General features: G+C 39.5%; 1 protein-coding gene across 1 annotated transcript in view; it reads right to left on the reverse strand.

Moving 5' to 3' along the window:
• Positions 1-20,837, reverse strand: part of BMPER (BMP binding endothelial regulator) — a 473,492-nt gene that overhangs the window by 322,139 nt on the left and 130,516 nt on the right. Inside the window, exon 4 of the mRNA XM_081971272.1 lies at positions 7,765-7,847. Coding sequence (XP_081827398.1) covers positions 7,765-7,847 — 83 coding nt within the window. The remainder of the gene's footprint in view (positions 1-7,764; positions 7,848-20,837) is intronic.

Raw genomic sequence — 20,837 nt, forward strand, 5'->3', positions numbered from 1 at the left:
GTTTACTGGCAAGTGAGAAAACAGAGTTTTGTTTCATGTTCATCTACTGAAGCTGAATATGCTTGTGTTTCAGATGCTTGTAATTCTCTAACGTGGTTTGATGCTTTGATCACAGATATCTGGACACGTCCGATTCGACCAATCACCGTGATGGAAGATAATGTATCTGTTGTTTATATTTCTGAGTCACATTTTACAGGTTCTAGGTCCAGACACATTGACATTCGTTATCAAAACACAAAGCAATTAGTTAAGCAAGGTTTTGTTAAATTGCAATATGTTTCTACACATGATCAGATCGCAGACATGCTTAACAAACCACTCGCCGCAAATCAACACGAGTATCTGCGAAAGAAGATGTGCCTTAATTGATGATTTGATGACGTCAGCCCAGACTAGCAAAAGAAGGGGTGTCACGATGTTAAAAAGTTTGCTAGGCCTGAACTGCCTGAATTGACACTCAAGAGTTAAACTAAGAAAGCTTTATTGCGCAGGTCATAAAACAAAAAAAGGTTCTTATCTGAAAGTGATTTATTGCGCACGCGTTACACATTCCAAATTCCTCTCTTCTTTGTTCGGCAGCCAACTTTGGCAAACGTAGCTTTCATTATCAAAATGTAACCAATTAGTTATTTCTGTTTCATCTACTTTTATTATTTTATTATTAAAGTTTGTTTATTAATTAGAATATTTTCTTAAAGACTATTTCTTTTCTAAATATCTCAAAAGATATGCGGAAGGGAATCAGCCACGGTCCATCGATCTCCAACAGGGTGTTTTTTCCCCTGACAACTTGGTAGCAGAGTTGGTCCGATGATACAAGCTGAGATGGCTACAATTTATGGCTGTATTTTCCCTTCATGCTATCTAAAGATAACCGACTAAGGCTAATTAGCCATGTCAAAGAAGAGAAAGAAAAGAAAAAAACACGGACATGGAAAGCGCTCGAAAGAATCCATTCCCTCAGACACAGAGGAGCAAGATTCTTCAGGTGCCGAGCCAGATGTGGGGGAAGGAGTTACAGAAGGCAAGATCTACGGACTGAGGTCAGTAAATCTTCCTCATTATCAAGATACAATTAATGAACGGCAAAAGTCTAAATGGCAACTGCCGGCAGAGGAAAAATCCTCCCACGCAGAAAGCAAAGTTTATGAAATCTCCCCAGATGATGAGCAAGAAATGCAAAGCTATCTTGATCAAATAAAGCTGTTTGAAAAATATACTAGGGAGGTGAGAGAGTGCTTTAACGAGATAAGGCGAAGTAGGAGAAGCTCCCCCACTCCCAAAATGTCTGAGGACGCCATCTTGTCTTCAAAACAACAGCCTAAGACACACCCCACAGAGTTCATTGGTCAATTAGAACAAAGAGACATGTACACGTCACCGAGGTCACGTGGTCCCTTTGAGCCCATTGAACTTCCGGCCATGTATAGAGGGCTGCAGCCAAGAAGTGAAGCTGCACTGCCATCTGCTGGCGGAGAAAAATCATTACAGCAAAAGATGATGAGGTTTAAAGAATTAGCTATGGGTTTTACAGAAGCCCAAACTTTGCCATCAAAGGTTAAGTCTTCAACACCCCCTGGCGGCGTTGAATCCTCCCTAGATGAAAAAAGGCAAAGCGAAAGGCGAATTCGAGGAAGCCAATTTGATGTTGCCACGCAAAGGCCAATGATGCAACCCCAGCATCCCCTGGTTCAACAACCAGATTTGCAACCAGAGCAACAAATTGTTCCTCAGCAGGTATTCACAGTCACCCCCTTGACTGGTGAGTCCAAATTAAAGGAGTCAGGAGAGAATTATAAAGCCTGGGTCAGTGAAATTGCGCTCTTGCTTCGAAGAGAAGGCACATATTCCATGGTTTTTAATCCTCCCCGTCAACCCTGGACACCTGCGATAAGAGACCTCGAAAACAGAGCAATCACGACTTTGCTCATGTCAATGGAAATTGAGATCCAAGGTATCTTTCCACCTGATGCAACTGCCCAAGAAATATGGGCTATTTTGGAAGATTGCTACAGGCCCGTTTCAATTGAATCCTCATGTTTGCTTATGTCTGAGTTCCATGGTTCGAAGTTGAAACCTGGTGAACGAATTGGTGGACATTTGACCAAACTGAAAAGAATGAGAAGTGAATTGAGACAAAATGGCCATGTAATCGATGATATCCAAATGATTAGCATCATCATTAACTCATTGAATTATGAATGGAAAGATGCTGTTGCAAAGATTAACTACGTGCCTATTGCTCAACGCACAGTTAACCACGTTTGCAGACTTTTAGTGGAAGACGAAGCTATCAGGTTAGCTACCCCACATCTGCAACGGCCTCCAGCACCAAAGGCTCCAGCCAGACGTCCCTTCCGAGGAAGAGGCTACGCTCCAAGGATGCCAAAATGCTACACCTGCAACCGTGTGGGACATGACACCCGGGATTGTCCCCAACGAGTTCCAGCTCCCGCCACGTACCAGCCCAGAGGAACAGATTCCAGAGGCAGAGGTAGAGGCGGAAGACAAGGTCGTCGTGGTCCAAGGCGTGATCCACAAGCTCCGCTTGCAACACTGGCCATAACCAACGTTCCACAACCTGATCCAAAGTTCGACAGACGTCTTTTGTGGACTTTAGATAGTGGAGCAGCTGTGCACGTTATCCACAGAAGGGAACTTTTCACAGAGATGGGCGAACCAGAGCCCGAGTATCGAGAACTGTATTCCTTCACCAACCACACTTGCAAGGTTATGGGAAAAGGAACTGTTTACATTGAAGAGCTCGATACACACATCCCTGATGTTTATTACATACCTTCAGCAACCAGTAATTTGCTTAGTCAAAGTCACTTGTCTAGAGAGTTAAAGTTCCAGGTTCACCACCTCGAAAAAGCAAGTTACTTAGTTAAAGATGGTGATATTGTTGCTGAAACCATGCTGATTGGTGGTGTTTATTACTTAAAGCCAAAGCCTAAAGGGCAAGCACAGGCAAGTATGCAAACTCCAAAAAGGCACAACGCAAACCCAGAGAGAGTTGTCCCAGAGAGAGAAAGCATTACTGTGCCAAAGGCTCCTAAAGCCAACAAACAAAGAAAACAAAAACAGATTGCTCAGAGCAAGCCTGAGGGTCCTCATGAAACTGTTAATGTTGAGAATTCACTAACTGGTAAACCTTTGCATTCCATGTGTATTCACAAGTGGCACAGAAGATTGGGGCATGCCAGTTTCCGTGTTCTTAGAAAGATGCCGGAGTTCGCAAAAGGTTTGGATCTAAAGGGGTGTAAGGTGTTTTTGGATTGTGCGGTTTGCAAAAAGGCTAAATCCAAGGCGGCTGCAATTCCCAAACACGCTACACGCCTGTCAACACGCATTTTTGATTTGGTACACACTGACATAGTGGGTCCTTTCCCACCAACACTTGGTGGCAGAAAGTATTTTTTAACAATTGTAGATAATCATTCTAGATATGGATTTGTATATCCTATGAGAGAGAAATCTGAGACCTTTCAGATCTTTAAAGACTTTGCAGCATTTGTTTCTACACAATACCAAGTTCGCATCGCCAGAATCCAGAGTGACCGTGGTGCAGAATTCATGTCTCAGCGTTTCCAGGACTGGATGCGTAAGAATGGAATTCTTCATCAGACATCTGCTCCATATACACCGGCTCATAACGGAGTCGTAGAAAGAAGACAAGGGGTTCTACAAACCATGATGCGTTGTCTTCTAGAAGATGCCAATCTCAGTAACGCATACTGGGGTGAAGCAATCAAATATGCAAATTACATTGTCAACCGTACTTGGAGCAGTGTAATCAATCAAACTCCTTTCTACATGCTGTATGGCTACAAGCCTGATCTTAAGAACCTCCACATTTTTGGTTCATATGCTATGGTGAACACTCCCTTAAGTCAAAGAAGAAAGGGAGGTACAGTAGCAAAGAGACTGAGATTTATGGGTATTGATGATAATTCAAAATGGTACAAATTCATTGATACTAAACATGTGATTGTCATTTCACAATCTGCTAATTTTGAGGAAGACATTGGCTGGTCCAGGATTCATTCCAATGATCCTGAAGTTTATTTTCCTAGAGATGGTGTTCCAGATGCCACGCAGCCTGATGACAATTCGCAGGCAGATATTCCTTCTACCAGTTCTTCACAACCTGATGTTCCGTCTTCGCAAGCCGCGGATGCTGATGCTAGCGACGAACGTGAGGACGAGGATGATGATGAAGAAGAAGAAGACTGGACTGATGTTCCTAGACGCTCCAAGAGGGCCACAAAAGGAATCCCTCCACAACGTTATTCATGGCAACTGACAAAAACACCAGTACCTTTGATTTGCAACGTTACTCTTCCTCCTGAGACATTCACACAAATCAAACAGCTTCCTGATTCAGAACAAGACAAATGGTATGATGCAATGCAGGATGAAATGGACAGTTTGAAGAAACTTAATGTATTCACACCTGCAAAACCTCCAGCAAACAAGAAAGTCATTGGCACCCGATGGGTCTACAGAATCAAGAAGAAACCAAATGGTGAGTCTTTATACAAAGCCAGACTTGTAGCTCAGGGTTTCGCTCAACGTTATCCTGAGGACTACACAAACACTTACTCACCAACAGTCAGAACTGAAAGTGTAAAAATTGCCTTAACCACTGCAACTATTCTTGGTTTAGAAGTTTTTCAATTTGATGTGGACACAGCTTATCTACATGCAGACCTAGATGAAGAGATCTACGTGAGAAGCCCTCCAGGATTCCGAAAGCAAGAAGGGGATACCTGTTTCCTGAACAAAAGTCTTTATGGTCTGAAACAGTCAGGTTTAATGTGGTATTTATGTCTTACTGACAAACTAAATTCAATGGGCTTTATTAAGTCCGAAACTGATGAATGCGTGTTCACAAAAAGATCTAACAATGCATATGAGATAATTCTTGTTTATGTTGATGATATTGTTTATATTGGTCCAAATAAGAAAATGAGTGAGATTTTTGCTAAAAGTTTGCAGAGATACTTCACACTAAAATCTTTAGGACACATTAGCACTTATTTAGGTGTTCAAATTGAAAAGACACAGAAGGGGTTTAGTCTTTCACAAGAGGAGAAAATTGACCACATTCTACATCATTGCAACATGAAAGATGCTAGCACAACAAAGACACCCATGCAAACAGATTTTCACAACTTAACACATGAACCAAGTCCTGAGTTCGAGGATCAAACACTCTATCGTTCAGTCATTGGTTCACTATTATACATTAGTAGTTGGACCAGACCTGACATCGCACTTAGTGTTAATCTTTTATCACGACACGTAGGTAAGGCAACACAATTTCATTGGTCATGCATTAAGAAGTTGTTGAAATACCTGAAACACACTAAGCACATGAAGTTATTGCTAGAACCAACACACACTGATCAACCAAAGTTGATTTGTTTTGTTGATTCCGACTGGGCGAGCGACAAGAAGTCACGCAAAAGCACTTCTGGTTACATGATGTTCCTAAATGGTTGTCCTGTTTACTGGCAAGTGAGAAAACAGAGTTTTGTTTCATGTTCATCTACTGAAGCTGAATATGCTTGTGTTTCAGATGCTTGTAATTCTCTAACGTGGTTTGATGCTTTGATCACAGATATCTGGACACGTCCGATTCGACCAATCACCGTGATGGAAGATAATGTATCTGTTGTTTATATTTCTGAGTCACATTTTACAGGTTCTAGGTCCAGACACATTGACATTCGTTATCAAAACACAAAGCAATTAGTTAAGCAAGGTTTTGTTAAATTGCAATATGTTTCTACACATGATCAGATCGCAGACATGCTTAACAAACCACTCGCCGCAAATCAACACGAGTATCTGCGAAAGAAGATGTGCCTTAATTGATGATTTGATGACGTCAGCCCAGACTAGCAAAAGAAGGGGTGTCACGATGTTAAAAAGTTTGCTAGGCCTGAACTGCCTGAATTGACACTCAAGAGTTAAACTAAGAAAGCTTTATTGCGCAGGTCATAAAACAAAAAAAGGTTCTTATCTGAAAGTGATTTATTGCGCACGCGTTACACATTCCAAATTCCTCTCTTCTTTGTTCGGCAGCCAACTTTGGCAAACGTAGCTTTCATTATCAAAATGTAACCAATTAGTTATTTCTGTTTCATCTACTTTTATTATTTTATTATTAAAGTTTGTTTATTAATTAGAATATTTTCTTAAAGACTATTTCTTTTCTAAATATCTCAAAAGATATGCGGAAGGGAATCAGCCACGGTCCATCGATCTCCAACAGGGTGTTTTTTCCCCTGACAGTGTCCATGATCACCAGGAAATTCTGACCATGGAAGGGGCCCATGAAGTCCAAATGGACCCATGTCCAGGGGCCTCTAGGAAGTTCCCAGTCCCTAACGGGAACTGCTGGAGGTGCGGGATGGGACTGTTGGCAGAGAGTGCAGCAGCTGACCCAAGTAGCTATCTCATCATCCATTTTGGGCCACCAGACATAGCTGCGAGCCAAAGCTTTCATGCAAGCTATGCCTGGGTGGTCCTGATGGAGGTGGTCTAGCACCTGGTGGCGCAAGGAGGGAGGAATAATTACCCTGTCTCCCCAAAGCAAGCACCCACTATGGAGGGAGAGCTCCAGCTGGTGGGTCTTGAAAGGGCGGAAGTGATCGGCAACCCTGCCCAAAGGCCACCCGCTCTGTACCCAAGTGAACAATTGGGACAGTACGGGGTCAGCAAGGGAGTGGGCAGCCACGTCAGGTTAACTGAAGGGCGGGGCAGGGGGGACCAAAGAAAGTCCCACCAGCGGCTAATGCAGTTCATGTGCAGTGACAGCAGAGGCCTTTCATCATCACTCCCTCGTGGCTCTGAAACAGCGGAGGGAGACCGGGTAAGGAGACTGAGCCACCCCACCCATTCTCCGTCACAAGGCAGTTTCTGGCTTGGGAGGGGAGTGAAAGGGAAGAGGTGGGGGAAGTCACCGAATGGGTGGGGAAATATATATCTTTCATCTATCATCTATCTTTTATATTTGAATCTAAGTCACCAAGCAGGTAGTGGCCTGGTTGCAGGGGCCCTGAGGTGCAGAGGTGGGGGGTATATGTTTCCTCAGGGAAATCTTTATTTTCCTGCTATTTTCATACGCAAGTCTCAGAGCAAAATATATATACAGCAATACTCTGACAACAGGCTCATCCATTCATCACTAACTTCAATATTCTTTATGCAAATCCCAACTCAAAATCAGTTTCACTATATGAAATGACAGATCACTTTTCTTTCTTTCTTATGCTTTATGAATATCAAAAATTCAATGTTTAGTCTAGTGTTTAAGACAACAATCTAGAAAGCAAGAGACTATGATTTCAAGTCCCACCTGTAGGAGATGGCAAGGCTGAGCTTGAGAGAGGGGATAAACAGGCCATCAGTCACGAGTCCCTGTATGCTCACAAGACATATAAGTCTAGCTCATCTTAAATGCCTCTCTTATCTCCTGCTAATTTCCCTTGACCATTAATAATTCAGATTCTTGTATAGTGCTTAAGCCTGCAGTAAATCTTTATACTCATTGAACAGTCTGGTTCTCCTTATTTTCCTTAGCTGAGGGACCTTAAGTCAGCCATTCTCTTTCAGCCCAGTCCATCTCACAGGGTTGTTGTGGGGAAAATAGGAGACAAATGTTTGTTTCAATGTGTTCACTGCCACATTATTTGTAATACTAATAAAGGCAGGATACAAATGAACAAACAAATAAATACTTGTTCTTACCTGGCATTGTAGTGTAAAACAGGGTTTATTTGGACTCTGCCATAACACTGAGCTGTTATATGAACTTCCTTCAAAACTGCAACCTAAGATAAAACAGAAATAAATAGAACAGTTTAGTAATCTACACACTTACAAAAATATTGCATGAACTCAAAGCTGTTCAGTTTTAAAGCTCTGATTCCAATGGTCTTATAAAGTATCAATTATCAAAGGCATGATCTGGGCTCTTAAAAATACAAATAGCTAATTCTCATGGGTTAGAAAATATATTCGCAAATATGCCAACAGACAATCATTTATCATTAACGAAAGGCAGGGATCACTGGAACAGAAATGATGCACTTAGGATAAGTTTACATAACAAGAATGATTGATAGCTGTCAGAAAATCAGACAGACAGACTGACAATCAAGGGAACTTTAAAGAAGTCAAAATGACAAATGACATAGAACTTCTGCCTCTTTTTTAAAGCTACACATTAAAAAGAGGTGGACTTCGATGATCTCCATATTGCCCCCCCTACAGTCACCCTTGGCAACAGATTAAATTTTAATCCAGTCAAATGCTATCAGCCTTACTCTATATACTAGACAGAAAATACAATCAGATACACCAATTCTACTTTATTATAGAATCTTGCAAGTCTGAAAGCATAATTTTCCTGCTATCTGTCTCCCTTACAACCCAAGAAATGTTTCCTTTTGAATCTCTTGCCACACCCATTATGCAGCTACAGATTACTCTGCTTCTTACCTGGCCATGTCCTAGGCAGCATCTCTTCACCTTGTTCCCTAAAGTTTTTCCTACCACCTATCATTACACTAACTAACATACAAGAGGGTAAGTAAATGAGAATCATAGAATTTACATAAAATTTCCTGCAAAGCTTTCTTGATAATGACTGGTTTCTACATATTAGACAACAAGATTTCACCTCTCTTTTATAGAATCACTAACAGCTGTTAATCAATCAAAAATTGAAGTTATTGGATTATTAGTAAACAAGCCTTAACCATTAGACCAAGTCTGAGTCCAGGCAGTGGATATTGTTTTCTCTGGCCTTTATTTCATCTAATTCAGAGGTGGGTTGCTGCCAGTTTGCCCTGGATCAGGCAAATCAGTAATGGTAGCAGTGAGAGGCTCTGCCTACCCGCCTGGATATGCATGTGCAGAAGCGTTGCGCAACCACACGAGCGAGCGCACATGAGCAAACCGGTACTAAAATAAATTGTAATGCACCACTGATCTAATTGTTTTATGTTTTCAAGGGTGATAATATCTTTGTTTAAAGCATTATATGTCTGCCTCAGAATTCTTTCAGCACACTTCTCTGACTTATTCTTGGTCTGAGTTGTTATTCTCATGCCATTATTTGAATTTCCTATCTTCACTCTGATGCACTGATTCTTTCCTATATATCGGTATCAAAATGTCCTAAAATCAAACAAATAAGTCAATCCCAATAATAACCAGTGCAATCATAGTCACCACAATGAAGTTGGAAGCATTTGAAAACAATGCAGATATCATGGATTGATATAAAACAATGTTATACTAAGCTTAATTTATGTTTCAATGAAATCTTTTTATTGAATAGCAATTACAATTTTATTGTAATAGCAATAGCACTTAGACTTAACGTATTTGCTGCGTACTGAAGCCAGCCAGGTCCGTTCCTGCCATTAGGATGGAGCCAGTTCCTGATTGGCTGGGGAACTATCAGGTGGAGGCAGTTAATTCTGTTACTGCTAGTGTTGAGTCAAGGCATCCTGTTAGTTATATTGTTGCAGTTACGAATAAAGGTTATTGCAAAGATAACTGTCTGCCTGTTTGAGACACCCACACATGTTCTGAGTATTGAACAATTGACAAAGAAGGTGGGATGTCTCTGAGGCAACAATGTAGCAACAATTAGGAAGTGCTAAGTAGCATATTTGTGGAAACTGTAGCAGAGTATTGAAGTTCTTCAGCAGACGTTAAAACATATTATATCTTAAGAAATGGCAGGCTTCACCATGTTTTTGCCATTCAGCCCCACCACGGAGATGTGGGAGTCTTATGTACAGACATTTGAATGTTTCTTCAGGGGAAATGCCCTTACTGATATGTCAAGCGACAGAAAATGCACCTACTTCTTGACAATATGCGGAACTGAGATGTTTGACATAGCCTGTACCCTCACAGTGCCTATATCAATTCATGAGATACCTTGGGACATGCTCTTGACTAGATTAAAAAGTCATTATGCTCCTTCCCCCTGCAAAATCGCCAGGCGCCATGCATTCTACCATAGGAACCAGGTGGAGGGGGAATCAATTAATCACTATGTGGCCACCTTAAGGTAATCCACCTTGTACTGCAAATTTAAAGATCTTGACGATGCTCTTCTTGATAGACTTGGGTGTGGCATGAGGGACCTTTGTCTGCAATGCCGGCTGCTTGCTAAACCAGACATCACATTCCATTCAGCGCTGGATGAGGCTCAAGTGGCTGAGATGTCAACCCAGTCGTTAGCTGTCATACAAAACTAAGTTCCTCTTGAGTTGTTGAAGCCTATGAGCTCTGCAAGTATGGCTGTTCATCAAAGTGAAGTAAGTCCTGGAGATGAGTCTGATAATGAAGATGAAGTTAATCACTGATGGCTGGAAAACATCCCTAGGGGCGTGTGGGGTTGTGGTGGAAGCCACCCCAATCAATGTGCAATTTTAAAAGTGTCATTTGCAGATGCTGCAGTCGGAGGGGCCACTTAGCGAAAGTCTGCAGGGCTTCGCAGCCAGAAGTTGGCCAAAACCAAAAGCAGCAGTTTAATAGTAGACAGCGACCAAAAACACCACAATTGGAGGATGATAGCAATGATATTCATAGGAAGCTTAGCCAGCTTGGGGATGTGATTCAAAGCATGAACCCCCCCATAAGAAAATAAGAGTAACGGTGCAGTTAGAAGGTGTGGAATGTGAAATGGAAGTGGACACAGGGTCCACCACTTCCATTATTTCCTGGAGCACCACAAAGTGAGTGATGCCAAGGCTAGCGAAAAAACATCTATGAAACTGTGACTTGACTTCCTGTGGTGACGTCATCGTGCTTGGAGTTGAGGAACGGGAGCTCTCCTGACCTCTAACTCTAACTTCTTCGTTTGGGCTCATTTTTGAGTGCTGTGGATCCTGGATGGACCAACAGATTAAGGGGGAGACTCTGAAGACGCTGGAGTGATAAGGCAAATCCTCCCAGTGGTAGGAGAAACCCACTAAATGGATGAGGAACTATCCTGCCACTTCGTCAGGACCAGAGCAATGGTGACCGCATAAGAAGGAAGCAGAGAAAGAAAGCAGTTGAAATTGAGACATCTGTTACTATTATTGACAACCCAAAGAAGAGAAGGACAACGCATAACTGGCAGAGATGGTGAGCTGGAAAGAAGGAGGCTCTGGGAAGGAGATCTTTCAGATTTTTGCCGAAAAGCTGTGAGAGCAGAATTACTGAGTTGGAATTGACGGCGTAAATAACTTGAACTAAATTGGCCAGAGGGAGAACAAAAACCCGGCATGGACAACAGGAGTAGGACATAGTAACTGCTGAGAAGACGTGCAAAGCACAGAAGGATTGTTTAACATTCGGGTTGGTTGTTGACTTGTTGACTTTTTTCTTCTTGCTCTTTTGAAACGATTAGAGGGCTTTGTTACCTACACACCCCTTCTATTTTCCTTTGTCGCTGGTGTCAGGCCTGTAGTTATGTTTCTTTTTAGGATCTTTGGCCTGCCACACTTTTTATCAATTTCCTATGCTGTTTCATTATTGTAGTAGTTGGGAGGGGGGAATAGAAAGGAGTAGGATTGTGGAATGTATTGTTATCATTCTTTTATAGAAGCTCAAGGTCATCTTTTGTCTCCGCACCTCGACACCTGACCGGAAGCAGAGGGATGTAGATGCCAGCATGGAAGATGATGATTGGAACATGTGATGGATTTGTGGGTGTGGGCATAGATCATGAACTTTCAACTAGGTGGAATCCCAGGAAGCAAATCAGATTTGGGATTTCATAGCACAATGCCAACATGGCTGTCTTATTAAATTGGAACTTTAAGGAAGGTTTTGTCTTTGATTCTGATTTAATTCTGCATGATATTTGGAACGCTGACAGCTGGACTTGTTGCATTAACTGATTGACACTAACAGTGATACTGAACAGAGAGTGACACCTAGTGGATCAAAAATTTGAACCCTGCGATCGGACGCAAGAAACCTTAACTGTGACATAAGCTGATATATAAGATAGAGAGAAACTTATTACTAGAATTGAATACCCATATAATTGATACAATTGAGAGACATCTATTTGTATAAGATAACAGTATGATATATAACGCTAGGATATATAATAATTAAGCCGTCCGGGTCTGGATGGGGGACAACAGACTTAAACTCAACCCCTCCAAGACTGAGTGGCTGTGGCTACCGGCGCCCCGATTTAACCAGTGGACGCCATCGCTGGCCATAGGGGGCGAATTACTGCCCCCCGTGGAACGGGCGCGCAATCTGGGCGTCCTCCTTGATGCCCGGCTGTCGATGGATGACCATCTGACAGCCGTGGCGAGGGGGGTGTTCCACCAGGTTCGCCTGGTGCGCCAATTGCGCCCCCTATTGGATCGGGACGCCCTACGCACAGTCACTCATGCGCTGGTGACGTCTCGCCTGGACTACTGCAATGCTCTCTACATGGGGCTCCCCTTGAGATGCACCCGAAGACTACAGCTAGTTCAGAATGCGGCCGCGCGGGTTATCATGGGAGGAACAAGATACTCCCATATAACACCATTCCTGCGTGAGCTGCACTGGCTGCCTGTGGTTTTTTGGGTGCGTTTCAAGGTGTTGGTTACTATCTTCAAAGCGCTCCATGGCATGGGACCTAGTTACCTGCGGGACCGCATCTCACCTCACACTTCTCTACGACCTATCCGCTCTCACAGGGAGGGACTCCTCCAGGTGCCATCCGCCAAGCAGTGCCAGCGGGTGACGCCTAGGAGTAGAGCCTTCTCTGTGATGGGCCCAACCCTCTGGAATGACCTCCCCCCCGATATTAGAACTACTAACGACCTCCGCTCCTTCCGACAGAAGCTCAAGACCCACCTGTTCCAATTAGCTGGCTTAGCCAATTTATAGCTCCATCTTCCACCTCCTGGCAAACATTTTATTGGGGAATTTTTTAAGGGAATTTTAATTTTATTTGTATTTTAACTAAATATTGTACAGTATATTTTCTACCTCCTCCGTCTACGTCTATGTCTATGTATTTGTATATGGTTTTAATAATGACTGTACACCGCCCCGAGTCCTGCTTAGGAAAGGGTGCGGTCTAGAAATAAAAGATTATTATTATTATTATTATTATTATTATTATTATTATTATTATTATTATTATTATTATGGATCAAAATAGAATGGAATAATACATAAGAATGCGTAGATATTGAAACGTGATATCAAGGAAGGTTAATTATTGCCAAATATTGAGATATATAATTATTGATAATATTGATATTGCTGATAAAGTAGAAGTAAAGTAGAATTTATATGCAATTGTGGACAAGGATAAATAGGGGGATAAGAATGGCAACGTCAGCAAAGTTAGTAAAAAAACCCACACCTAATATGATTTCAGCAATACCCCCCTCCTCAAATCAAAGATCGATTGAGAGCGCATTGGGGCTGGAGAAAGGTGGAACGATGGCAGGAACAATGGGACCAGCACCAAAAATGCAGAGTATGCAATTGATGCTCCAGATGATACAAGAGACACTGAAAAAAACCAAGAAGGGACGGCTATAAATCATGAAGAGACAAGGAGGAATCATGAAGAAATGAAAAATGAAATGGGAGAATTGAAAGGAAATATTAAAACCGTGGATGACAAAATTGAAAGGATACAGAATGCCTTAGCAATCAACGAACAGAAAATCCAGAACATCGAAACAAAAATAGAACAAACAGATCAGAAGATGGAAAAAATGGAGCTGGAGTATAAACAAGTTAATAAAGAACTAGAGTTATCAATAATTCGACTTGAAAATGAAAGAGCGGCATTCTATTTAAGATTCCAAAACATACCGAAAGAGAAGGAGGAAGACCTGAAAGGAAAAATGAATGGAATCTTCACTGAAATTCTACAGAGAAAAGAACAAGAGTTGAGAGGGGATATTGATGAAGCTTACCGTGTGCATACTAATTATGCCAGAAGACATAGGCTCCCGAGAGAAGTGCATGTAAGATTTGCCAAAAAAACAACTAGAGATGAAGTATACAAAAAAACCAGAGAAGGGATGATTACATACCAGGGAAAAGAGTTGATCACGCTTAAACAGATTCCATGGAGAATTCGTGAATGACGTAGACAATACCAATTTTTAACAAATAAAATAAACCAGATGTACCATCTGTACATTATTCTGTTAAATAAAAACAGAATAATGTACAGATGGTTGGTACCAGAAGGGATACTGGTGTCTTGGCAAGGAAAAAGGTATAAGATAGAGAATATAGAAGAAGCGCAGGAATTCTATGAGAAATACTGCACAGGGGAAGAAGAACAAGGAAGTAAAGAGGACCTAGAAAGTAGAAGTCAAGAGGAAGAAACATCAGAAGACAAGGAAAGAAACAGGAAAGAAGAACAGAGGCAAGAAAGAGAGCGAGCAGAAAAGGAGGATGCGAGAGGGAAAAGTCAGATACAAACTAGAAGCAACAAAAAATACCCCATCTAAAGATGGACCAGGAAATAACAATTATTTCAACAAACTTGAATGGACTGAACGCACCCAAAAAAAAGAGCCCAGGTGTTTAACAAACTTAAGAAACTGAAGGTAGATATAATCTGCATACAGGAAGTGCATATTAAAAGGGAACATAAGAACTTACTGGAAAACAAAAAACTAGGGAAATTATACACAGCACTAGCAGAAAAAAAAAGAGGGTTAGCAACCTTTATAAAGGAAAAAATAAATTCCAAAGAAGTCTACTCTGATGAAGAAGGCAGGATACTAATGATTGAATTAGAGACAACAGAAAAACCGATATTATTAATAGTCATATATGCACCAAATCAGAAACAAGAGGAATTCTATAGGAAACTACACAACAAAATAAATGAATTAGAATATGAAAATATTTACTTAATTGGGGATTATAATTCAATAGTGGATTAAAAAAATGGACTATGAAAGCAAAAAGAAAAATAAAACAAAAAAATATGCTACCCAAATCCTTTTTTGAGATGGCAATGGAATATAAATTACACGATATTTGGAGAGAAAGGCACAAAACAAGAAAGCAATATACCTTTTATTCAACCCCCCATCAGTCCCTATCAAGAATTGATATGGCTTGGATTTCATCTGGTCTATGCAATCAAGTAGACAAATGAGTGGGCAGATCACAATCCAATAAAATTAAGATGGAAAGGTCGAAAAAGATGGATGATGAATTCAAATATTATAAATGAAATAGAATACACTCAAATGCTGGAGAAAGAATTAAAACAATTTTTTAGAATAAATAAAAAAGAAGATACCTCAATTCAAAATCTCTGGGACACTATGAAAGCATACATAAGAGGCCTTATGATTGCCTACATGGCGAGAAAAACTAGAAAACAAAAAGAGCAACAAGAATGTATGCAAAAGGAACTTATGGAAGCCGAAGATGAACTCCAGAAAGACCCAAAGAATAAAATTAAAAAAGAAAAAAGAGAGATAATTAAACATAAGATCAACTTAATAAATCAAAAGGAATTAGCGCAGAAAATTAAAGCAGCCAGACAAAATTACTTCGAACAAGCCAACAAACCTGGACGATGGCTGGCATACAGACTGAAGAACGAAAGAGAAAAAAGGATGATATATCAATTAAAAAATGATGAAGGAAGAATTCAATACAAAGCAGAAGAAAAGAAGAATATTATTCATAAATACTTTACAAAACTATACGCACAAGATAGTATGGAGGAAAACAAAATAAAGCATTATTTAAACACAGAAAAGATAACACCAATCTCAAAAGAGCAAAGGGAGGCAATAAACAGGCCAATAACATTAGCTGAAGTGGAACTAGTCTTGAAAAATAAGAAAAATAAGAAAACCCCAGGACCAGATGGAATACCAGTGGAGCTATACAAATATAATAATATTGGAAGAATTAGGAGTGGAAATGTTTAATGAAGTTTTAGGAAAAGCCAAGATATCTGAATCATGGACAGAAGCAATAATATCGCTGATCCCAAAAGAAGAAACCAGTCTACAAGAAATTCAAAACTACAGGCCAATTTCATTACTAAACTCCGATTATAAAATATTTGCAGCAATTATGGCAGGAAGAATTAAACAGGTTTTAAATGAATGAATACATCCAGACCAAAATGGATTTTTACCCCACAGACACATTAGAAATAATACGAGAATTATTCTAGATATAATAGAGTACTATGAGGCGCATCCAGAAAAACAAATGGTACTGGTTTTCCTTGATGCACAAAAAGCATTTGACAATGTAATCTGGAAATTTATAATAACACTATTGGATGAGACGAAATTCAGAGAAAAATTTATAAAAATGATAGAAGGATTTTATAACAATCAGACAGCCAAAGTTCTGATGAATGGAGAATTAACAGAGAAGATTGAAATAAAAAAAAGAAGTCAGACAGGGATACCCCCCCTCTCCTTTGCTGTTTATATTGACTTTGGAAATTTTATTAAATGAAATTCGGAAGGACCAGGGAATAAAAGGTTTAAGATGCAAAAATGAAGAATATAAGGCCCAAGCCTATGCCTATGACTTAGTATTTGTTCTAGAGGACCCATTAGAATCCAGTCTGAAATTAATTCAAAAATTAGAAGAATATGGCGAAGTGGCAGGACTAAAGATCAATAAAAACAAAACAAAAATGATAACCAAGAACATGACAAAAAAGCAAGAAGAGGAACTGGAAGTAACAACCAGAATGCAAATAACTAAGAAAGTGAAATACTTGGGGATCTGGGTGTCGGCAAAATGTTCCACAATTAAAGATGATAACTATAATAAATTAGAGATACAAATAAAGAGTTAAAAAATTGGGAAAATATTCAACTATCACTCATGGGACGTATAGCGACAATTAAAATGAATATTTTTTGGACTTCTGGTGGTGACGTGGAGGCGAGTGGGGGGAAGAAAGCAGGGCTCTGCTCTTCGAACCCCGATATACATGCCTGGAGGATCCCCCAGGGGGATACGCTGAGCTTGTAGGGTGAAGCGGAGAAGTAGGGATACCCCAGAACGAACGAGGCGGAAGGCGATCGCCCGTTACGACTGGGGATACCCTTTTTAACCCAGCGTGTAAACGTTCGCCGCTTGCTGCACTGAATGGTGGACCTGAAGCCTTGGCAAACCACCAAATAGAAGAAGGAAGGAAGAGAATTGAATCAACTTTTGCTACATTGTTGCAATGCCTGATACAAGTGAAAACAGCGGAGAGCTACAGGCTGGGAAAAGACGTACCTAAACTATAGAGGAGAACGGGCAAACAGGGAGACTCCAGAGATCTGGCGTGAAAACCCCATCAAAAAGGCCACTGAAAGAGGTGAGAGCGACACTTTAAAGTTTAAAAGGAGCCCGAACAGAAACGAGGGGAAAGAAATACGATCTGGCTGAGGCTACTGTGGACTCGGGTAGCAGGAGAAAGGAGACAGAAGGAGACTTTGAAAGATCGTGCTAGACCGGGAAACAGCAGCAGACAGCCATTAATTATAGAGCAACAAAGTATCAAGGCGGAAGAGAAAGCTGACGAAATCGCAACATTGTAACAACTTAGAAGAGCCCGAGTATCTGAGCAAAGTTGAAAGAAAGGACTTGAAAAGAACTTAAAAGAATTTAAAGAAGCTCTAAACTTAAAGAAACACAGAGGAAAAGGTGGTGAATGAACTGTCTATATTAACTTTATACAATTGTTATAATCTTTATAATCAAATATTTAAATTAATCAATATTTAAGACAAATAGCGTTATTTATATATATATTTATTGCTACATTGCTATAACCATAAATAAGTAAGTGTGAATCCTGGTGGCAATTACTAGCTATATATGACACAACCATTTAAATAAGTTTAAATTTAACATTATTAAGAAACAATCTAAGCATTTAAGTACTTAAATATAGCACTGTAAATGTTAAAATGAACAAATATTGAGACTCTCCCCAGTCCTCCCTCCCTGCCTATATAACCCCTTCTCCCAACACCTCTAGATATTATTGTATTATTATTATTATTATTATTATTATTATTATTATTATTATTATTATTATTATTATTATTATTATTATACTGTATTACTTAAAATTTATATAGTATACTAAGATTAATGCGGATATACTAAGACAAAAAAAAAAGAAGGTGGGGGGAAAGATTGAATGCCAGTTTGGGACAATATATACAAGATACTTTCAGAACAAGATAAAACTATAAGAGAAATGGCAAATATAACATCAACAGCACTTAGAAGTGGAAAAAAGATGAACATCAACCCTGCAATAAACCCAACAACAAGGGGTTCGCCGGCCCCCCCAACATCCAAAGGGCCAACAGAAGAAATGAATGAAACAGAAAAAACAAATGTGGGGTCGAATACTGAAAATATACAGACAGTGCTGCAAACCATTCAAGAAACTATGCTAAAATTCCAAGAAACAGCAACAAAAAACCATGATGAAATGAAAAAAGATATGAATGAAATGAAAATAGATATGAATGAAATGAAAGCAGAGATGTGTGAAATGAAAAATGAAGTCAAGAAAGATATACAGAAATTAGATGATAAAATGGAAACTATACAACAAGCTCTGGGAAAGAATGAACAATTAATAAAAGAAGTAGAAAAAAGATCAGAACAGACAGAAACAAAAATAAACCAGGTTGAACAACAAATGAAAGCATCAAATAAAAATTTAGAGGAATCGCTTATTCACATTCGGAGATGGACCGTGCAGCTTTCTACCTCCGCTTTCAGAATGTGACAGAGGTAAAAGGTGAAGACCTAACTACGATAATGTCTGGCTTAATTGCAGAAACTTTAAACACAGATAAGCAAGAGATCATAAATGAACTCGACGACATTTATAGAGTTACCACCAATTATGCGAGGAAACATCGACTACCCAGAGAAGTGCACATCAGGTTCGCGAGGAAAAAAGTAAGAGACATACTATATAAAATAACAAGAGAAGAACCGATGATGTACAAGGGGAAGGAGATACTAATATTAAAACAAATCCCACGAAGAGTGAGGGAACAGAGAAGAGACTACCAATTCTTGGCCACGCAATTAATTAAGAGGGAGATACTATTTAGATGGTTAATACCAGAAGGGATGTTAGTAACATGGCAGGAGAAGAGAATTAAAATTGACAACCTTGAAAAAGCACAGGAATTATACGAGCAATTAATGTATCCAGAAGAGAAACAAAACACAGAAGAGGAAATAGAATTTAGAAGAAGGGAAGAAAGACAACAAAAGGCAAGGGAGGGAAGACAGGGAGGACGTAGCAGGGAAGAGGAAGAACAACAGAAAGAAGAAGAAGTAAGACCAAAAACAAGAAGTCAAAAAGAAACTAGAGACAAATAAAAATAAGGACAAGTAGAGATCTAGGAAAATGGAGGAAGAAATCCAACTACTATCTGTAAATGTCAATGGTTTAAATTCACTAACAAAAAGAAAACACATCTGGGCAAAATTAATAAAACAAAAAGCAGACATAATATGTCTACAGGAAACACATATCAAACAACAAGACATAAAATACTTAGAATGTCCGAAATTGGGGAAATTATATACAGCATCGGCAGAAGAAAAAAGAAAAGGATTAGCAATTTATGTTAAAGAGAGAATAAAGACAAGCTTAATCTATGCAGATCCAAGGGGAAGAATATTAATTTTAGAGATATGGATAAACCAAAAACCAATATTGCTGGTAGCAATTTATGCCCCAAACGAAGACCAGAAAAATTTCTATAAAAAATTACATGAAAAAATCACAGAAATTGGAGGGGAAAACATCTGTATAATAGGAGACTATAATGCCATAGTAGATAGCAAAATAGACTATGTAAGTGACAAAAAAACCAAAAACAAAAAAAAAGTATTACCAACAACGTGTATGGAGATGATGGAAGAGCTAAATCTAATAGACATCTGGAGAAAAATGGAACCAAATAAAAAACAATTTACCTTTTACTCAAATCCACACCAATCTTGGTCACGGATCGACATGGCATGGATGAATAAGGAAATCGGGGCAGAAGTATATAAAATTGAAATACTACCAAACATCTGGGCAGACCATAACCCCATTAAAATAATCTGGAAAGGGAAAAAAAAAAACTAGACGAAGATGGACATTAAACCTGCAAATATTAAAAGAAAAAGAATTTATCCAAAAGTGTAAGAGTGAGTTGGGACTATTTCTCAAAGAAAACACAAAAGAACAGACATCAATACAAAACCTATGGGATACCATGAAAGCCTACATACGAGGAATCATTATAGCTTATTCAGCAAAAAGAAATAAAGAAAAATGGGCACAACAGAAAGCATTAGAGAAGGAAATTGAGAACCTAGAAAAAGAACTCCAAAACAAACCACAAAGTGACAAAATTAGAAAAGATTGGATGCTAGCGAAACACAAATTAAACATACTAGTCCAGGAAGAAATAGTAAAAAACTTAAAACTAACGAAACAAAATTTTTTTGAACAAGCAAATAAACCAGGAAGGTGGTTATCTTATAGATTGAGAAAAGAAAGAGAAAAAAGACTAATATATCAACTCCAAGAGGAAACGGGTGAATTACAACACACAATGGAAGGGGAAAAAAAGGTTGTACATAAATATTTCGAGAAGTTATACAAGGGGGAACAAGTAGATGACAAACAAATACAAGAATATTTGAACAAAGAAGAACCCCCAGTAATACCGGAAGAGATGAAAGAAATGCTAACGAAACAAATAACAAATATTGAACTGAAACAGGCAATTCAAAAACAGAAA

This window comes from Natrix helvetica, assembly GCF_964273705.1.
Source record: "Natrix helvetica genome assembly, chromosome: Z".
Taxonomy (NCBI): Eukaryota; Metazoa; Chordata; class Lepidosauria; order Squamata; family Natricidae; genus Natrix; species Natrix helvetica.